This window comes from Pseudophryne corroboree, chromosome 3, assembly GCF_028390025.1.
Source record: "Pseudophryne corroboree isolate aPseCor3 chromosome 3, aPseCor3.hap2, whole genome shotgun sequence".
Taxonomy (NCBI): Eukaryota; Metazoa; Chordata; class Amphibia; order Anura; family Myobatrachidae; genus Pseudophryne; species Pseudophryne corroboree.
In genome coordinates, this window is record NC_086446.1 from 225,227,535 (window position 1) to 225,248,752 (window position 21,218).

Sequence of the window (21,218 nt, forward strand, 5' to 3'; positions counted from 1 at the left end):
CAGTGTCTGGATCATGACAGCCAGGATCCCGGCCGCCGGTAAAAAGTATGTATTCCCATTGCGAGATATGAACATTTTATTAGTGCTTGACATGTATGACTTTTCTTATTGGAAAGATATAACTGTTTATTGTAGTCAAAATAAAATGTAAATGTGATTATACCAAAATATCAGAACCAACAAATAGTACAGGATTAGAAAACTTTTTTTATTAACCTTATCGTTCAAACAAAACATTACAATGAATAATAATTAATGCATGATATTTTTGTTAGTCATTGCTGCATTTGCAATCCTCCCAACTGTCCCAAGTTCAGCAAGACAGTCCAGATTTTAGGGCTCTGTCCTGACTTCCCATTCAGGACAGCATTGTCCCAATTAGCCAAGCAGTTGGGGAAGGTAAGTCCTGTTCACACTGCCATTGTGTGTGTCACATTGAAAAGGAGGGAACGGGTTGAAGTCCAGCCTATCATGTCGGGAGTGCTGGCCTCGTCCTGTGGCTTGTGACCACACCCTCTTATCAGGCCCAGATGTTGAGAGGCTATACATTTGGTATTTATATTTCATATAGTAGGATTTAGAAATCAAAGGTGCACCCATTCAGATCTACAAAAATAGTATGTACCTTTAAAAGTCGGCCATTGTTCGCAAATTGTTAAATGCTAACTTTTTAACAATACATTTAAAATCTATTGCCACCCACCTCAATACTTGATTTGCTGGGGACTGTAAGGAGATCAGGCCTCCAAAAGGAAGACATTGATAGAGGTGTAACATTATGTTAGGTCATACCACCATTTTGTTGTCAAAGCACGTGAGGATATTACAGAATAATACTGTACTTATGACCTGAAATGGTAGGAATATAGGGTTAGGCTACGGGAAAGGAGGTTAAGGGTAGGCACTAGAGGGAGATTTAGGGTTAGCAATACTGCCAGAAGCACCAATACATCTGTCAGAAGTCCTCATTAGCTGAGTGTTGGACCTGGAAGACATCGCTGGAGCCACTGAACCTACTGTACCGGTAAGTCACCCCTAGACCACCAGGGACATTTTGTCAACATGCTAAACATGATTGCAATGCGAGCATATTTACATTATGATCATTTCGACAAAATATACCACATCCGTCCAGTACTTTGTGTGTGTCTAACATTGTTCTAGATCAGGGGTTCTCAAACTCGGTCCTCAGGACCCCACACAGTGCATGTTTTGCTGGTAACCCAGCAAGTGCACAGGTGTATTAATTACTCACTGACCCATTTTAAAAGGTCCACAGGTGGGGCTAATTATTTCACTTGTGATTCTGTGAGGAGACCTGCAAAACATGCACTGTGTGGGGTCCTGAGGACAGAGTTTGAGAACCTATGGTGTAGATTCTTACAGATCAGTAGTGGTATATGTAATATAGCTGCATCCTCATACATCCAGCCTTAATACGCCATGCATCACAAGATGTCTGGCGTGAGTGAGCAGCCAGGTCCTGTGCATCCCTGCTAACGTTGGGCATCTTTTTTTTCGCTGAAAATGCGTCTTAGTTGCAAGACACCCGGGCAGCTGCTCAGTCAGATATAAACACTATTTAAAGGATCTCTAAATAAACACTGGGAGTACACAAAGCAATCAGATGTGCCCATGGCTGTAAGATACAGATACAGATGCGTCCTCATACATCTGCCCTCAATACGTCATGCAATGCGAGATGCCTGGTATGAGTTAGCCACAAGGTCCCGTGCAATTCTGCTAACGTCGGGCGTTTTTTTTTGCAGAAAATGCTTCTAAATCGCAACTCAAACTCAAACTCAAACTAAGACGCACGATGCTAGAGGCTATGCTAATTTGATATAGGATTATATTGTGTGTGACTGAGTCTGTATATGGGTGGTCATTCCGAGTTGTTCGCTCGCTAGCTACTTTTAGCAGAAATGCAAACACAAAGCCGCCGCCCTCTGGGAGTGTATCTTAGCATAGCAGAATTGCTAATGAAAGATTAGCAATTCTGCTATTAAATAATTCTTTGCAGTTTCTGAGTAGCTCCAGACCTACTCCTAGATTGCGATCACCTCAGTCCGTTTAGTTCCTGGCTTGACGTCACAAACACGCCCAGCGTCCGGCCAGCCACTCCCCCGTTTCTCCAGCTACTCCTGCGTTTTCTGCTGGCACGCCTGCGTTTTTTAGCACACTCCCTGAAAATGGCCAGTTTCCGCCCAGAAACAACCACTTCCTGTCAATCACACTACTATCAGCAGAGCGATTGAAAAGCTTTGTTCGCCTGTGAGTAAAATAGCATAGTTTTGTGTAAAATTGCTTAGCGCGTGCGCTGTGCATACTCATGCGCAGAACTGCCGGATTTTAGCCTATTAGCAATTCTGCTAAAATTACCAGAGAGCGAACAACTCGGAATGACCACCATGGAGCAGAACAGAACTTGTATTGGAAAACTTGTATTGCACACAGATATGCATTTGCCAAATTAATCATTTTCAGCAAAAAAAAGACGCCCAGTGCTAGAAGATTCTCATGTGACTTGGCGTGCCAATGATGTATGAGGACACATCTGTCTGCTATGTAGTTATTGTCACAGTGACAGGTACTGTGGGAATTGCTATCCTGCTAGCCTTTTAATTCCTCTGGGTGGCAGCACAGCAGGGGTTTGGGTTGTTGAATTCTTTTATGTGGAATCTACAGCAGTCTGATTAGAAAATCTGCTGCAGCATTCTCAAATGCCATTGCCTACTGTATATCACTGCTCAAATAGTAGTATAGAAAAAATAAATAAAAAGCCCATCCAGCCCCCAGATTCCTTACAGAAGCTAATGTCTCATGTGATCACATTGATCTGATAACAGAAAGACTAGAACTGGCAAGCTTTTAGACTAATTAAATCTGTTGTTTTACAGCTGACATGAGACATGAGGAATAGGAAAAGTTATTTCAGTTGTCAGTAACGTAATGTTCTTTTCCAGGACTCTCTAGGATCTTGAAGGGCAGATTGGAAATGACAAAGAATCGCCTGGTAGACTGGGCACTGGCTGAGTACATGGCATTTGGCTCTTTGCTAAAAGAAGGAATTCATGTTAGACTAAGCGGACAGGATGTGGAAAGGGGAACCTTTAGGTAACTATTTTATTAAGTATACCTGTAGTTTATGTGATCAGTGATTCTTTTTGTAAATGAGCAAAAGCAAATGCAATGCTGGAAAGGGTAATGTTCAGTGTCGGTCTGGGGCATGACAGGCCCATCAGTAGAATGCAGCTTTTGTGACCCATGATATAACAAACCACTGAGGGGACTACTTACGGCTGCTAAAGAGCCATGACTAGTCACTAGGAAATCCTCTATTATACATCATAATTCACTCACACATTATCAAAACCTTAAAACCATGAGCGTTATTATTAATATGATGCTACAGAAACACACAACACTACATTATGTGCAGCAAAAGTGACCCTCAAATCTGTGTACCCAGTACAAGAGCATTATGGAATCCATCAGCAGTTTTATATAGCTGTACTTTGCTGTAATACAACCAGACATGCCTATACAGTAACTGGAGCTTGTCACCTGCACGTGCATTATTTATGAACCTACCAAGATTTCGTACTACAGGGACCACTCTGCACAGGGTGACGGAACCTCCATTCTGATAAATACCCCATAGAGGACAATCCGCGGTGTAAACATGAGACCTCCCTGATACCCTTGTGCACTACCTATTGTATTATATGGTTACTCTCTTTGTATAATAGCAGCTCTCTCATGTTTGTGCTCTCCTACTTAGGGGTCTATTCATGAAGCAGTGAAAAGTGTGGAGAAGTGAGCCAGTGGAGAAGTTGTCCATGGCAACCAATCAGCATTGACGTAACATTTATAATTTGCATACTATAAAATTACACAGAGCAGCTTCAGAGCATGGGCAACTTCTCCACTGTCTCATTTCACCACTCTTTTCACTGCTTCATGAATAGACACCCCTGTAATCTCTGCTTTCAGTATGTTCTATCTCTCTACGTCTCCCCCCCCCCCCCCCCCCGTGTTTATCTTTTTTTTTCTCTTCTTTACTGTGCTATTCATCTAGTTCAGTCCATGTCACTTGCCCACTTCTCATGTGTGATTTCCTGCTCACCCACCTATATGGGTCATGCCGCTATAACACTTTCTGCTTCGCCTCACTACCGAGGTGAAGCAGGAAGGGACATTGACAAGATGTATTAACATTTTGTCTGCCTTTCGCTCCCCCCTCTGGCGATGTCCCCTGAGTACACAGTGCTGAAGCACTGTGTATCCCTGTCCCGACAAATCCTCTGCGCATGCACAGGATCTCGCTACTCACACGAGATCCCCAGCGCACTCCAGAGTCGGCACCCGCCACAGCCAGGGACAGCTCTGTGCCTGCTGTGGTGTATGGGCATCGCCACCTGCCGCTGTCGGAACGGTCAGCGATGCTGAACCTTCAAATAGTTGCTCTCACATATCGGCCTGCTGTCTTATAGATAGCAGCGCCGATATGGACATGGGCACATAGCACCCCTGTCGTTATACCCGCACCGCAGCCTTCTTACATGGGGGAGAAGTGGTATAGAGCACATAACGTGCGCTGATACCGCTTCTCCCCCATATCGCACCTTTATACGTTTACCCATAATAACAACCAGGTAATGTGGTACAGATACTGTATGTTCTCATATATCTTTGCTGCAGTCACGCCAAAGAGCCCCTCTTGGCAGGCCAGGTCGTGTGAGAATCTTCTAGCAGCGGACATCTTTTTTGCTTCTGGTTTTTTACAAATATGCATCTTAGGGGTCTATTTAAGAAACCCTGGATGGTGATAAAGTGGACGAAGATAAAGTACCAGCCAATCAATGTCTTATTAGTCACAGCTCAATGTGATTAGGATGTTCAAGAAGACTGTGCTGATTAATTTGATATGACACTTGTATATCTGTGTGCGACTGAGTCTCTGAATCTGTATACGAAGTGTCACAATGTAGCAGCCGCAGCTTTTTTCCAATACAAATTCTGTTCTGCTCCGTATACAGTCTCAGTCACGCACAATATACAAGTGTACTATAAGGAATGCAATAAAAGATGCAAAAAAGTAATAAGAGCAGCTAAAATTGTAAACAAAAAGATAATCGCTATAGAGAGTAAAACCAATCCTAAAAAGTTTTATAAATACATAAACAGTAAAAGGTTAAAGAAGGAGAATGTAGGCCCATTAAAAAATGAATTGGGAGCTTTGATAAATGATGACAAAATAAAAGCGGAAATACTGAACAATTATTTTCCCTCAGTATTCACCAGGGAGGATCAGACGGTGAGAGTAGAGCATAATGATAGTGAAGGTAATGACTCTTGGCTTGATGCTTGTTTAAGTGAGGAAGCAGTCCTAGAGAGACTTAGCAACATAAAGATTAATAAATCACTAGGCCCAAATGGTTTTCATCCGAGGGTTATTATGGAGCTTAGGTCACAGCTAGTAAAACCCCTATACTTGATTTTCCATAGTTCAGTTAAATCAGGCATGGTTCCAAAGGATTGGCGCACAGCTGAGGTAGTGCCTTTATTTAAAAAGGGAACTAAAAATAATCCTGGTAACTATAGACCAGTTAGTTTAACCTCTATAGTGGGTAAAATATTGGAAGGCATTTAGAGGGATAGCATAGACGATTATCTGCGGGCTACTAAGTTTATTAGTAAAAGTCAGCATGGGTTTGTAAAGGACAGATCATGTCAAACTAACTTAATTAGCTTCTACGAGGAAGTGAGCCAGAATGTTGACAAGGGAAAAGCAGTGGACATGGTGTATTTAGACTTTGCAAATGCCTTCAAAACAGTTCCTCACAGGAGACTGATCATCAAATTAAGAGAACTTGGTCTAGGATATGCCATTTGTACATGAATAAGTAATTGGCTGGATAATAGAGTACAACGAGTTGTGTTCAATGGGATGTTCACCAGCTGGGCACCAGTAGTCAGCGGAATACCACAAGGGTCCGTACTTGGCCTGCAACTGTTCAATATATTTATCAATGATCTAGGAATATGCCTGGAAAGCACAGTGTCAATCTTTGCAGATGATACTAAACTGTGTAAGGTAATTAATTCAGAAAGCGATGTGGAGTCTCCACAGCAGGGGTGGGGAACCTTTGGCCCTCCAGCTATTGTTAAACTACACATACCAGCATGCTCTGCTACAGTTTTTCTATTTGGCCGTGCTAAAACTGTTGCAGAGCATGCTGGGATTGGTAGTTCAGCAGCAGCTGGAGGGCCGCAGGTTCCCCACCCCTGCTCTACATAATGACTTATTCAAACTTGAAACCTGGGCATCTAAATGGAGAATGAGGTTTAATATAGACAAATGCAAAGTTATGCTTTTTGGGACAAAAAAAACCCACTTGCATCCTACACTCTAAATGGGGAAAATATAGGGGTAACTGTGGTGGAAAAAGATTTGGGGGTGCTCATAGATAATAGGCTTAATAACAGTGCACAATGTCAAAACTCAGCAAAGAAGGCAAGTAAAGTACTTGCGTGCATTAAACGGCATTGAGACAAGGGACGATGATGTAATCCTTCCGCTGTTCAAATCATTGGTACGTCCGCACCTGGAATATTGTGTTTAATTTTGGGCACCACATTATAAAAAAGATATCGGGAACTAGAAAGAGTTCAAAGGCGAGCTACTAAATTGATTAAAGGGTTAGAGACACTGGAGTATGAGGAAAGGCTTACTAGGTTAAATATGTATACACTAGAAAAGAGGCGTCTAAGAGGAAACATTATTAATATCTTCAATATGTAAAGGGTCATTACATGGAGTTAGCAGGGGATTTTGTTTATTAAAAGAACTCTGTATAGGACCCTTGGCCACTTGCTGAGGCTAGAGGAGAGAAATTTCCGTACACAACGTAGGAAAGAGTTCTTCATGGTAAGGGCAATAAAGATTTGGAACTCCCTACTAGAGAAGGTAATAATGGCAGACTCTGTAAATGCATTTAAAAATGGATTGGGAAAATATATCCAGGGCTATAGCATTTAACATATTGACATTAATATCTGGGAGTGGTAAGAATCATAGTTGTCAATTGGTACTAAACCATTACTTCAGCAGGCGCATTATATTATGAACAGCTTAAGACAGATTACAGCATAAAACCGATGGGCATTTTGCCTCTTTTCAACCTTACTAACTATGTAACTATATCACATTAATCAGCAGTGTCTCCTTGGGCATTGCATTGCAGGTAAGATGCAATTTCAGCAAAAAAAAGACGCACAATGGGGGTCATTCCGAGTTGATCGCTCGCTAGCTACTTTTAGCAGCTGTGCAAATTCATTGTCGCCGCCTACCGGGAAGTGTATTTTCGCTTTGCAGAAGTGCGAATGCTTATGCAGCAGAGCGCCTGTAAAATAATTTTGTGCAAAACAAGACCAGCCCTGTAGTTACTCTGCGTTGATTCTAACGACGTCATACACCCGCCCAGCGTTCACCCAGCCATGCCTGCGTTTTTCCCGACACACCTGCAATTTTTCTAAGCACTCCCTGAAAACGGTCGGTTGACACCCAGAAACACCCACTTCATGTCAATCTTCCTGCGTTCGGCCGTGCGACTGAAAGCTTCGCTAGAACATCTGCAAAACGACGATGCACTTTGTACCCGTACATCGCGCGTGCGCATTGCGGTGCATACACATGCACAGATTAGCCATTTTTTTGACTGATCACTGTGCTGCGAACAACGGCAGCTAGCGATCAACTCGGAATGACCCCCAATGTGAGCAGAATTGCATGGGACCTGGCGGCTCACTCATGCCAGGCATCTCGCGCTACATGGCAAATTGAGGCTGGATGTAAGAGGACACATCTGTACCCATATCTTACAGCCATGGGCACATCTTATTGCTTTGTGTACTCCCAGTGTTTGTTCACAGCTCCTTTAAATAGTGTTTATCTCTGATTGAACAGCTCCCCATGTGTCTGAACAATACAAAATGTTTAACCTCTCCAGCCTCCACTTAGGCAGCTATAGGGGGTATGCTAGGGGGCAGAGCTCTGAGACAGTGGGGCCCACCAAGGATTACCTCAGCACCTTGGTGGCCAGTGCAACACTGGCTACATTGCTTTCCAGTGGAAGCGTCTAGCATTGCTCGCAGACCAACACTCAAATTCACAAAAATATTTATAGGAGAGTTATGATTTAACAAAAGTGTCGGCCAGAACTGTACATTACTGGGAGCCACCGTAGATACTCAGTGGGCTGGTATGTGCCTATGCTGAGGAAACCTTAGACAAGTGTCTCTGGCAGCAATTGCAGTAAATTGAAGTGAAGGCATTTCCCAAAAAATCCAGTTTTGATGTAAAGGGCCTGATTATGAGTCGGACGCACATTGTTAGTGTTTTGCAAGTAGCGAAAAAGTGGCGCAGCGCACGTGTCCTGTGGTGTGAGTGTACATAGTTACAGGACCAATTCACATGCAGTCGGAAATGTGTTAGGTGGTGACTGGGAAGTGGCTATTCAGACGCACAGAGATGTACTATCTTACGGGTGTGTTATGGAAGTAGCTGTGAACTCGGATGCTTAATCACGTACATCGGAGGCCATGTTCTACGGAGATTCTGCAAATAGCATGGGGCTGCGTCCTATGGTTGCATCTAAAGATGCACCAAGCGGGATTATTGCATATAAGGACACACAAAATGGGCATACCGGTTCGTGAACATTGCACTGATGCCCCCAGGGAAGGGCTTATATGCATATTAATATAAAGTCACAGACGCGACTGCAGCAAAAGGTGCAAATACAGGTGCTGCTGCCCAAAGTGTTAAAATTAGAAGTATTTACCTTCTTGGTAGATCTAATAATGCTTACAGACAGCAATATTTTTGGCACATCTCTTATATACAGATTTTATTGATAGTTTGAGAGGAAAGGCAGCCACAGGCAGATGAATGGCTAAGCAGACTCTTGTCTGGGGCTAAGGAGGGAATCTACTATATGTGCGGCTAGACAAGATCAGCCAGTTGTACCACCAGGGTAAAATGCTTTTGTGTATCCCTGTATGGGGACCCTACTCTAGTACTCGTATAGCTGTAGGGGCATAAGTGTTTATTCATATCCAACTCCTCTGAGTCTGGGATTTGGGACTTCATAGTAGCCCTAGGAGCCTTTGGAGGGTATTAAATTAGTGATGTTTTTCAGCTAGGCGAATAAACGTCACTTTTCGCTATTTTTTAGGGCAAATGGGGATTCACCTTATGCAATATCAGGTTAGTTTTTTCACCTGGGCGAAACATTCGGCAGGAGCGAAAAACATGTGGATCATGAATCGACATGTTTTTGCACCTGCACTGGCGAAGACACAGACACCGATTTTGAGGCATTTTTCACCACTGCCTTTTCACTTAAAAAAGGCGAAAACGGCTCACAAATGAATACTCAGCAGGGTAATTTTAAAAATTGCCAAAGATAATTGAATACCCCCCTTTATCTTATAGTAGGTTATTTTACCTGTGTCTCTGGCGTACTGGGGAAGGAACAGTGTTCCCCTATACCTAATGCATACTTACCTACCTGACCCTCTCCATGAGGGAGAAAATGCTCTGTTCCTGGACTTTCCTGGTAATGTATGATTGCCATCACCTGTGGTGAACTAGTTAATTGATAAGAAAGGTGTTTCACCACAGGTGATGTCAATCATACATTACCAGGAAAGTCCAGGAACAGAGCATTTTCTCCCTCATGGAGAGGGTCAGGTAGGCAAGTATGACCTAATGTTACTTTTTTTTTTCATCTTGACTACTTATCCTGTTTACTGTAGTGATCAGTAAAAGGTAGAGATGGGACTAATATGAATTCATCTGAAATGTCCATTTGACAAGTAGGTTAGAAAACACTTTAATATGCACATTTTCAACTTGTTTGCATTTTCTTCCCCTGGTAACAAATATTGTGCTGCAATGTATAAATATAACTTGTTTGATTTCTGTTTCAATCTTATTTCTTTGAGGATGTTTAAAAACCCCAACATACTCCAATATAAAATACTACGGAGTACAGTCAAACTCGTTGTCTGCACAATAGTAGAGGCAGCTACAGTATTCTTACGCTTGCCTATGAAATTGTGGCATAAAGAGCCCCTGTTGTAATTTTCTTTGCGTAACTGTTGAGCGCTGTTACAGACTTACAGAAGTTTAAATGAATATTAAAAGTAGAATTTTAACTTCCCAAGTCATGTTACATTGATGATGTGAATTACACCTCCATTTCTGTTGGTTGACAATCTTCTAATCTACTGAGCCATAGCTATCATTTACTTAACCCCTTTACCAGTTCACCTGTCTTTAATTGTGTTAGCAATCGTCACATGTTTGAGAGAGCAATTTTTCCCTGACACACATTACAGCTGCGGAGGGGGTGTGGAGACGTCGCTTCACTGTGCTTGACACTGGCAGCTACGGAGCAAGTAATGCACATAATAGGTATTATCAGTGTAATAGGCCATTTTGCCTGGGCACTTGCAGAGGTGAACATATTGGTGTGATTCAGTCAGTTAGCTTCGCTCATTACTCAGAGAGTTAATGGATTACAGTAATTGCTTCAGTCATCTCTGTTTTCATAATGTGCCTCTGCCTCCCATTCTAATGCTGATTAATGAACACTCTGCGCTCTGCAGGGAGGAGGTGGGGGGAAATATCCATAGCTATGATATATCCCTACCATGCACTGTAAAAGAACTGGCAATATGCTTGTAATATTGGGCTGCTGGTTAATGTAATACTAGCTTCTCTGTTGTATGTTACGGTGTAATTGGGCAGAGTTTTATTTCATTAACTAGGATTATTTATAATGTTGAACACCAGGCTGCTGATAAACACAGTTCCTTACATAGACTACAATATTATGATTTATTAAGCAAACTGCAAATGTAATAACCTCATTACTTATGCTATTTATGCTCCCAGTTTGTGGAGTTGCTTTTTAGTTTTCTTGGGTTTGCAACACCATTTTAGAAACTATATTATGGGATTTCTAAAGGTCATTTAAACGTTAATAGAAAAATAAAATAATGTGAATCCACTTGAGGGCTAATAAATTAACATTAGCAATAGATAAATAAATATATAAATAAATAAATGGTTCTGTGGGTGGAAGCTGCTGGTGACACAGCCTGACATGACAAATCTTGATTTGATCGCTATATCTAGAACATATGTGCTTGAGTTGTTCTCCCTAGCAGTAACTGATGTAAAAACGCTCTTATTCTTTATTAGAGTGATAAAGCTAAATATTTATCTTATAACATTCACTATATGTGGGTAAGAGACTCAGTACGCAATTGGCGTATGGGGTACCGTAAGGGTACGCACTTAGTGCAGCAGACGCTTAGCCGTGGTCGAGACGCACATGCGGCACGCTCGCTCACAGCTTAACGCTTGGTGTCGAGCACGCTATAGGCGGCCGAATACCGTAATGCTACACTACCAGCGTAGCGGACGCTCGTGACCACAAGGGGAACACGAGCGGCGCAGACGCTCATGGGATGACACTCAGTAAACCTTGTATGCAACACACTGAAAGATTGGGTTTGTACTGTAAATCTTACTACTGAAATACCGTAGCGATATAACGCTGCTTAACCTTGTTAATACAAAAGCTGCTTGAGCGATTGAGACGCTCCGAATACCCTCAGTAATGTAATAAACACACAATACCTTGCTAAGGTTCCAACACCTTTACTAACAATATCTAGCTATGTAAAAAGGGGAAAACAGTTAACAGTTCATACACTACAGACTAACATCAATATCTAAGCAGAATAACTACACATAAATATACAATAGCGTCTTAATCCTATACAATAACAGAGAGAGAGAGAGAGAATATGGCAAATACAAACAGAGAATAAGTTGGTTACAGAGAAAGACTTACACACTGGGAACGATCGCTGCGCAGTCCTGGTACCAGCTCTCTAGTTAGTCAATGATGAAAACCGTTGTGGAGAGAAGACTGAGCTGGCCAGGCTGGCTGTTCTTATATACACTGCGTACAGTACACTACAAAGGGACCTATAATCTCATTGTTCATTGGACACAGGAATGTCTCCCCGCATTATAACAAAAGGTCATAGGTTAGTTTGAACAGGTGGGCTGTGACTATATCGAACTGCTCAGGTGGGAGGGAATCTCAGGATTCCCGCCGCATGGATAATGAACCGCAAATATAGTAAATGTCCAGGAACTACTAATAGACATATCTATACGCAGGAGCGATTAATCTTTACCTAACCAGCACCGGATTGTTTCTAATAAAATGTTCTTTAGTTAGGTACCAAACACCACTGCTCAAACCCTGTCTGACCCTTCGTATCATGCAAAGAGGAATTCCTCTGTCCAGGGACCAGTTACAATAAACAAACTTACAGTTATTATTAAGGGGAACATTACCTATAAAACATACTATTTGAATTTATTATGTAACGATTGAGTCGCCCGCTAGACGCACACAAACTCTACCGTAAATGCACATACCACGCGCCAATGCGCACAGCCGTAGAAGCTCCATTACGCAACTGCGAATATGCGCACGCACGGGAGAGAATGTGCACGTGCAGCGGGCAAGCGCATGGGGTGAATATATGGCAACGTGTAGCATGATATTTTTCCGACTTTGACAAGAGTCTAGTACTATTATAGTATATTACTTCCAGTAACACTGCACAATGCACTGCCTGCAAATAAATATATACTATTACATACTTGCCTATGCTTCACCTATTGCCACCCCATATATGTTTCCAGCACCACAAGCTGGAACCTATAGATTGCTAGTTTGTGTATGAGTGACTTACCACCTACTGTAGGTGTGTTTCCACCGCCACAAGCTGGAACCTATAGATTGCTAGTTTGTGTATCGGTGACTTGCCACCTAGGTGTGTTTCCAGCGCCACTAGCTGGAACCTATAGCTTGCTAGTTTATGTATGGGTGACTTGCCACCCAGGTGTGTTTCCAGCACCACAAGCAGGAACCTATAGATTGCTAGTTTGTGTTGGGTGACTTGCCACCTAGGTGTGTTTCCAGCGCAACAAGCTGGAACCTAAATACTACTAAGAACCTATAGATGGGCAGTACAAATGGTGTGATGGTTAGCATTACTGCCTCACAGCACTGAGGTTATGAGTTTGATACCTGCCATGACCGTAACTGGAGTTTGTATATTCTCACCGTACTTGCGTGGGTTTCCTCCGGGTACTCCAGTTTCCTCTCACTATCCAAAAATATACTTGTGGTTAATTGGCTCCTGACAAATTTTTTTTACCCATTTGTAAATGTATGCGTGTGCATGTAATTAATGCAGACTAGATGGGCCAAGGGGATGGGTATGCGTGACCGCCGGGATTCTGCCTATTAGATGCCCGGCGGGGGGCAACGAAGGTTATATTCCCACTCTATGGGTGTTGTGGACGCCCACAAGTGGAAATAGTCCCTGTTAATTGGCATGCAAGCTATAGGGACAGTAAGGGGGCGGGATTCGGGCATCGATATTTTGACCGACATTCTACGGTCATGTAACTTCCTCCCGGGCCAAGTGGTTCTTACATCAAATTCTATGTTTCTATGACTAGTTTGTATACGGGTGACTTGCCACCCATACACAAACCAGTTCCAATTCCACTTTCATTAATACGATTATTACGTTTCAAAAAATGTAATTCAATTATTTTAATGTATGAAAATATGCTTTACTTAAGTTATAAGGTATTTTTTCTTATACCCTCATCATGAGAATGCAATAGAGATCGGAGTATTGCGCTGCTGTCCTTGTTAAATGGGATTCCAAATGCTTTGCACGAGGAAGCCTTCACTAGTCAGCTGGGACAGCTGTTGTGATATGGTGGCAATACCTGTCTATAGCCACTGCCGGTGGCAGCTTTTAATAAGTAAGCAGAATCCCTATTGCCAGTGAAGACAGACTTTTTATTAGAGAAAGTGTTTCTGTCCACTTAATAAGTGCATTTGAAGACCTTATTAGAAGCTGGTCCATTTCCACCTATGGCATTCTGTACGCGTTGTCCCGGGTGTGGTATGTTAGACTAGACTATACTTAGGTCGAGAGTAAGTAGGTTGACAGGGACTCTAGGTCGACATGAAAAGAGGTCGACATGAGTTTTTTTTTGGGTGGTGTCGTTTTCTTTGTACAGTGACGGGGAACTCCAATTAGTACACCGTGTCCCCTCGCATGGCTTGGTTCGCTCGCCATGCTTCGGGCAAGGTGCCTTGCTCTGCTACCGCTGTGCTCGGCACAGGTTACCGTTCCCAATTGTAGTCCACGTGGATCGTATAGTATGAAAAGGTCAAAAAATTAAGGAAAAAAGTGAAAAACTCATGTTGACCTTTTGTCATGTCGACCTACATACTGTCGACCAATAGTGGTCGACCTAAGTCTTGTCGACCTAGATCCCGGATCCCGTTGTCCCAGTGTTAGGGAATTATCATGGCAGTATACATATGAGATACTAGTATTAACTAGTGATGAGCGGGTTCGGTTTCTCCGAAACCGAACCCTACCGAACTTCACCTTTTTCACACGGGTCCGAGGCAGGTTAGAACCTTCCCGCCTTGCTCGGCTTACCCGAGCGCGCCCGAACGTCATCATCCCGCTGTCGGATTCTCGCGAGATTCGGATTTTATATAAGCAGCCGCGCGTCGCCGCAATTTTCACTCGTGCATTGGAGATGATAGGGAGAGGACGTGGCTGGCGTCCTCTCCGTTTATTGTAGAAGTTGATTGGTTTACTTTATTTCTTATTTGTGGGGAGGATTGGGGAGCAGCTGTTAGGAGGAGTACAGTGCAGAGTTTTGCTGATAAGTGACCACCAGTTTTTATCCGTTCTCTGCCTGAAAAAAACGCTCCATACCATATCTGTGCTCAGTGTGCTGCATGATATATCTGTGCTGAGTGCTCACACTGCTTAATTGTGGGGACTGGGGAGCAGCTATAGCAGGAGTACAGTGCAGAGTTTTGCTGACAGTGACCACCAGTATACGTTGTCTGCCTGAAAAACACTCCATATCTGTGCTCACAGTGTGCTGCTTTATTGTGGGGACTGGGGACCACCAGTATAATTAATATTATATAGGAGTAGTACAGTGCAGAGTGCACTGCTGTACCTACCTCTGTGTCGTCACTCGTCATCCATTAAGTATACTATCCATCTGCATTGTATACCTGTGGTGCATTTTAGACTAGTTTAGCAGTTTGCTGACAGTGTCCACCAGTATACTATATATAGCAGTACGGTAGGCCACTGCTGTGTACCTACCTCTGTGTCGTCACTCGTCATCCATTAAGTATACTATCCATCTACATTCTATACCTGTGGTGCATTTTAGACAGTTTTGCAGTTTGCTGACAGTGTCCACCAGTATACTATATATAGCAGTACGGTAGGCCACTGCTGTGTACCTACCTCTGTGTCGTCACTCATCATCCGTTAAGTATACTATCCATCTACATTCTATACCTGTGGTGCATTTTAGACAGTTTTGCAGTTTGCTGACAGTGTCCACCAGTATACTATATATAGCAGTACGGTAGGCCACTGCTGTGTACCTACCTCTGTGTCGTCACTCGTCATCCATTAAGTATACTATCCATCTACATTCTATACCTGTGGTGCATTTTAGACAGTTTTGCAGTTTGCTGACAGTGTCCACCAGTATACTATATATAGCAGTACGGTAGGCCACTGCTGTGTACCTACCTCTGTGTCGTCACTCGTCATCCATTAAGTATACTATCCATCTACATTCTATACCTGTGGTGCATTTTAGTTTTGCGCAGTAAATATAGTAGTAGGCCATTGCTATTGATACTGGCATATAATTCCACACATTAAAAAATGGAGAACAAAAATGTGGAGGTTAAAGGGAAAGATCAAGATCCACTTCCACCTCGTGCTGAAGCTGCTGCCACTAGTCATGGCCGAGACGATGAAATGCGGCCGATGCCCAATGTCATAGTAGAGAGCATGTAAAATCCAAAACACAAAAGTTCAGTAAAATGACCCAAAAATCAAAATTAAAAGCGTCTGAGGAGAAGCGTAAACTTGCCAATATGCCATTTACGACACGGAGTGGCAAGGAACGGCTGAGGCCCTGGCCTATGTTCATGGCTAGTGGTTCAGCTTCAAATGAGGATGGAAGCACTCATCCTCTCGCTAGAAAAAAGAAAAGACTTAAGCTGGCAAAAGCACAGCAAAGAACTGTGCGTTCTTCAAAATCACAAATCCCCAAGGAGAGTCCAATTGTGTCAGTTGCGATGCCTGACCTTCCCAACACTGGACGGGAAGAGCTTGCGCCTTCCACCATTTGCACGCCCCCTGCAAGTGCTGGAAGGAGCACCCGCAGTCCAGTTCCTGATAGTCAAATTGAAGATGTCACTGTTGAAGTACACCAGGATGAGGATATGGGTGTTGCTGGCGCTGGGGAGGAAATTGACAAGGAGGATTCTGATGGTGAGGTGGTTTGTTTAAGTCAGGCACCCGGGGAGACACCTGTTGTCCGTGGGAGGAATATGGCCCTTGACATGCCTGGTCAAAATACAAAAAAAATCAGCTCTTCGGTGTGGAATTATTTCAACACAAATGCGGACAACAGGTGTCAAGCCGTGTGTTGCCTTTGTCAAGCTGTAATAAGTAGGGGTAAGGACGTTAACCACCTCGGAACATCCTCCCTTATACGTCACCTGCAGCGCATTCATCATAAGTCAGTGACAAGTTCAAAAACTTTGGGTGACAGCGGAAGCAGTCCACTGACCACTAAATCCCTTCCTCTTGTAACCAAGCTCCTGCAAACCACACCACCAACTCCCTCAGTGTCAATTTCCTCCTTACCCAGGAAGGCCAATAGTCCTGCAGGCCATGTCACTGTCAAGTCTGACGAGTCCTCTCCTGCCTGGGATTCCTCTGATGCATCCTTGAGTGTAACGCCTACTGCTGCTGGCGCTGCTGTTGTTGCTGCTGGGAGTCGATCGTCATCCCAGAGGGGAAGTCGGAAGACCACTTGTACTACTTCCAGTAAGCAATTGACTGTCCAACAGTCCTTTGCGAGGAAGATGAAATATCACAGCAGTCATCCTGCTTCAAAGCGGATAACTGAAGCCTTGGCAGCCTGGGCGGTGAGAAACGTGGTTCCGGTATCCATCGTTAATTCAGAGCCAACTAGAGACTTGATTGAGGTACTGTGTCCCCGGTACCAAATACCATCTAGGTTCCATTTCTCTAGGCAGGCGATACCGAAAATGTACACAGACCTCAGAAAAAGACTCACCAGTGTCCTAAAAAATGCAGTTGTACCCAATGCCACTTAACCATGGACATGTGGACAAGTGGAGCAGGGCAGACTCAGGACTATATGACTGTGACAGCCCACTGGGTAGATGTATTGCCTCCCGCAGCAAGAACAGCAGCGGCGGCACCAGTAGCAGCATCTCGCAAACGCCAACTCGTTCCTAGGCAGGCTACGCTTTGTATCACCGCTTTCCAGAATAGGCATACAGCTGAAAACCTCTTACGGCAACTGAGGAAGATCATCGCAGAATGGCTTACCCCAATTGGACTCTCCTGGGGATTTGTGACATCGGACAACGCCAGCAATATTGTGCGTGCATTACATCTGGGCAAATTCCATCACGTCCCATGTTTTGCACATACCTTGAATTTGGTGGTGCAGAATTATTTAAAAAACGACAGGGGCGTGCAAGAGATGCTGTCGGTGGCCCGAAGAATTGCGGGCCACTTTCGGCATTCAGGCACCGCGTACAGAAGACTGGAGCACCACCAAACATTCCTGAACCTGCCCTGCCATCATCTGAAGCAAGAGGTGGTAACGAGGTGGAATTCAACCCTCTATATGCTTCAGAGGATGGAGGAGCAGCAAAAGGCCATTCAAGCCTATACATCTGGCCACGATATAGGCAAAGGAGGTGGAATGCACCTGACTCAAGCGCAGTGGAGAATGATTGCAACGTTGTGCAAGGTTCTGCAACCCTTTGAACTTGCCACACGTGAAGTCAGTTCAGACACTGCCAGCCTGAGTCAGGTCATTCCCCTCATCAGGCTTTTGCAGAAGAAGCTGGAGACATTGAAGGAGGAGCTAAAACAGAGCGATTCCGCTAGGCATGTGGGACTTGTGGATGGAGCCCTTAATTCGCTTAACCAGGATTCACAGGTGGTCAATCTGTTGAAATCAGAGCACTACATTTTGGCCACCGTGCTCGATCCTAGATTTAAAACCTACGTTGTATCTCTCTTTCCGGCAGACACGAGTCTGCAGAGGTTCAAAGACCTGCTGGTGAGAAAATTGTCAAGTCAAGCGGAACGTGACCCATCACCATCTCCTCCTTCACATTCTCCCGCAACTGGGGGTGCGAGGAAAAGGCTAAGAATTCCGAGCCCACCCGCTGGCGGTGATGCAGGGCAGTCTGGAGCGAGTGCTGACATCTGGTCCGGACTGAAGGACCTGCCAACGATTACTGACATGTCGTCTACTGTCACTGCATATGATTCTCTCACCATTGAAAGAGTAGTGGAGGATTATATGAGTGACCGCATCCAAGAAGGCACGTCAGACAGTCCGTACGTATACTGGCAGGAAAAAGAGGCAATTTGGAGGCCCTTGCAGAAACTGGCTTTATTCTACCTAAGTTGCCCTCCCTCCAGTGTGTACTCCGAAAGAGTGTTTAGTGCAGCCGCTCACCTTGTCAGCAATCGGCGTACGAGGTTACTTCCAGAAAATGTGGAGAAGATGATGTTCATTAAAATGAATTATAATCAATTCCTCCGTGGAGACATTTCTTCAGCAGCAATTGCCTCCAGAAAGTACACGGGGACCTGAGATGGTGGATTCCAGTGGGGACGAATTAATAATCTGTGAGGAGTGGGATGTACACAGTGACATCTTGCCTCTGTAGAGCCAGTTTGTGCAAGGAGAGATTGATTGCTTCTTTTTTGGTGGGGGCCCAAACCAACCAGTCATTTCAGTCACAGTCGTGTGGCAGACCCTGTCACTGAAATGATGGGTTCGTTAAAGTGTGCATGTCCTGTTTATACAACATAAGGGTGGGTGGGAGGGCCCAAGGACAATTCCATCTTGCACCTCTTTTTTCTTTCATTTTTCTTTGCATCATGTGCTGTTTGGGGACAATTTTTTGGAAGTGCCATCCTGTCTTGATTGACACTGCAGTGCCACTCCTAGATGGGCCAGGTGTTTGTGTCGGCCACTTGTGTCGCTTAGCTTAGTCACACAGCCACCTTGGTGCGCCTCTTTTTTTCTTTGCATCATGTGCTGTTTGGGGAGTATTTTTTTGAAGGGCCATCCTGCCTGACACTGCAGTGCCACTCCTAGATGGGCCAGGTGTTTGTGTCGGCCACTTGTGTCGCTTAGCTTAGTCACACAGCCACCTTGGTGCGCCTCTTTTTTTCTTTGCATCATCTGCTGTTTGGGGACTATTTTTTTGAAGGGCCATCCTGCCTGACACTGCAGTGCCACTCCTAGATGGGCCAGGTGTTTGTGTCGGCCACTTGTGTCGCTTAGCTTAGCCATCCAGCGACCTCGGTGCAAATTTTAGGACTAAGATTAATATTGTGAGGTGTTCAGAATAGACTGGAAATGAGTGGAAATTATGGTTATTGAGGTTAATAATACTATGGGATCAAAATGACCCCCAAATTCTATGATTTAAGCTGTTTTTTAGGGTTTTTTGAAAAAAACACCCGAATCCAAAACACACCCGAATCCGACAAAAAAATTTCGGTGAGGTTTTGCCAAAACGCGTCCGAATCCAAAACACGGCCGCGGAACCGAACTCAAAACACAAAACGCGAAAAATTTCCGGTGCACATCACTAGTATTAACTAAGCTTCTAAAACACTATTTTTTTTTTTTTCAATTGTGTTAGCTTTAGTAAAATAATTGGAGAACGCCTAAGGGAGACCAGGATGGCTGATCACAAGTGGCAGCATTTCCTAGAAAACCTAAAGATGCAAAATATGTAAATGCAGGTGTTGAAATTGATCCATGTAGCCAGTATGATACTGGCAAATAGTGATGAATATTGAACTGGTGTGAATACTCTAAAAGCAACTTTAATAAAATCAGCCTGAAGTTATCTCCTGCTTGGGTCCCACAGTGTCATTGTCCTTCACACAACAGTCGTTCTGGCTGGTATAGTAATTACTGGAAATTCTGGCTTTTACAGTAAGGTCAACTTTGTTTCTCTAAGGTAGCAACTGGAAACATTTAAAAAAACACTCTCAAAATGAAAATTATTCTTGGGAATAGGTAAAGTTGTATATAGTGACATCATTTTCTTTTTCCCCACAAGCCATCGTCATCATGTTTTACATGACCAAGATGTTGACCGCAGAACCTGTGTCCCAATGAATCACCTCTGGGAAGGCCAAGCTTCATATACTGTGTGTAACAGCTCCTTATCGGAATATGGCGTTCTGGGTACGTAATATCTCATGCTGGTTTCCTTAGTGTTAACAAATATTGCCATGATTAGCTACTGCACTGCAGAGTGATGTTATTATTCTGATTACTACTAGTAATTGTGCCCAGTGTTGCCTGTTCTTCATGTGGCCTCTCTCTCTGTCCTCTCACCCCATTTGTCTGTCTTTCTCTATTTCTCCATGTATATAGAAACCCCTTCTCTCTCTCTCTCTCTCTCTCTCTCTCTCTCTCTCTCTCTCTCTCTCTCTCTCTCTCTCTATATATATATATATATATATATATATATATATATATATATATATTTATTTCTCGAATGTCCTAGAGGATGCTGGGGTCCACATTAGTACCACGGGGTATAGACGGGTCCACTAGGAGCCACTGGCACTTTAAGAGTTTACTAGTGTGGGCTGGCTCCTCCCTCTATGCCCCTCCTACCAGACTCTAGAAAACTGTGCCCGAGGTGACGGACAACTTCGAGAGAAGGATTTTACACAGGTAGTGGCGAGATTCACACCAGCTCACACAAACAAGGCAAACCAAGCTAACTAGCTTGAAAACTCAGCAACAGCTGAATAACATTACTGAACCAAGTAATAACGCAGTACATAACTAAGAACAAAGGGCCCCAAACTGTAAATCACTGTGAGTAAACTCCAGCACTATTTTGTGAGACCCCTATAACCAGTGAGAGGATCTT

General features: G+C 43.7%; 1 protein-coding gene across 5 annotated transcripts in view; it reads left to right on the plus strand.

Moving 5' to 3' along the window:
* Positions 1 to 21,218, plus strand: part of OGDHL (oxoglutarate dehydrogenase L) — a 245,586-nt gene that overhangs the window by 189,101 nt on the left and 35,267 nt on the right. For all 5 annotated transcript variants that reach the window (XM_063958855.1, XM_063958856.1, XM_063958854.1 and 2 more), the window contains 2 exons: positions 2,967 to 3,117; positions 20,391 to 20,518. In XM_063958855.1, coding sequence (XP_063814925.1) covers positions 2,967 to 3,117; positions 20,391 to 20,518 — 279 coding nt within the window. The remainder of the gene's footprint in view (positions 1 to 2,966; positions 3,118 to 20,390; positions 20,519 to 21,218) is intronic.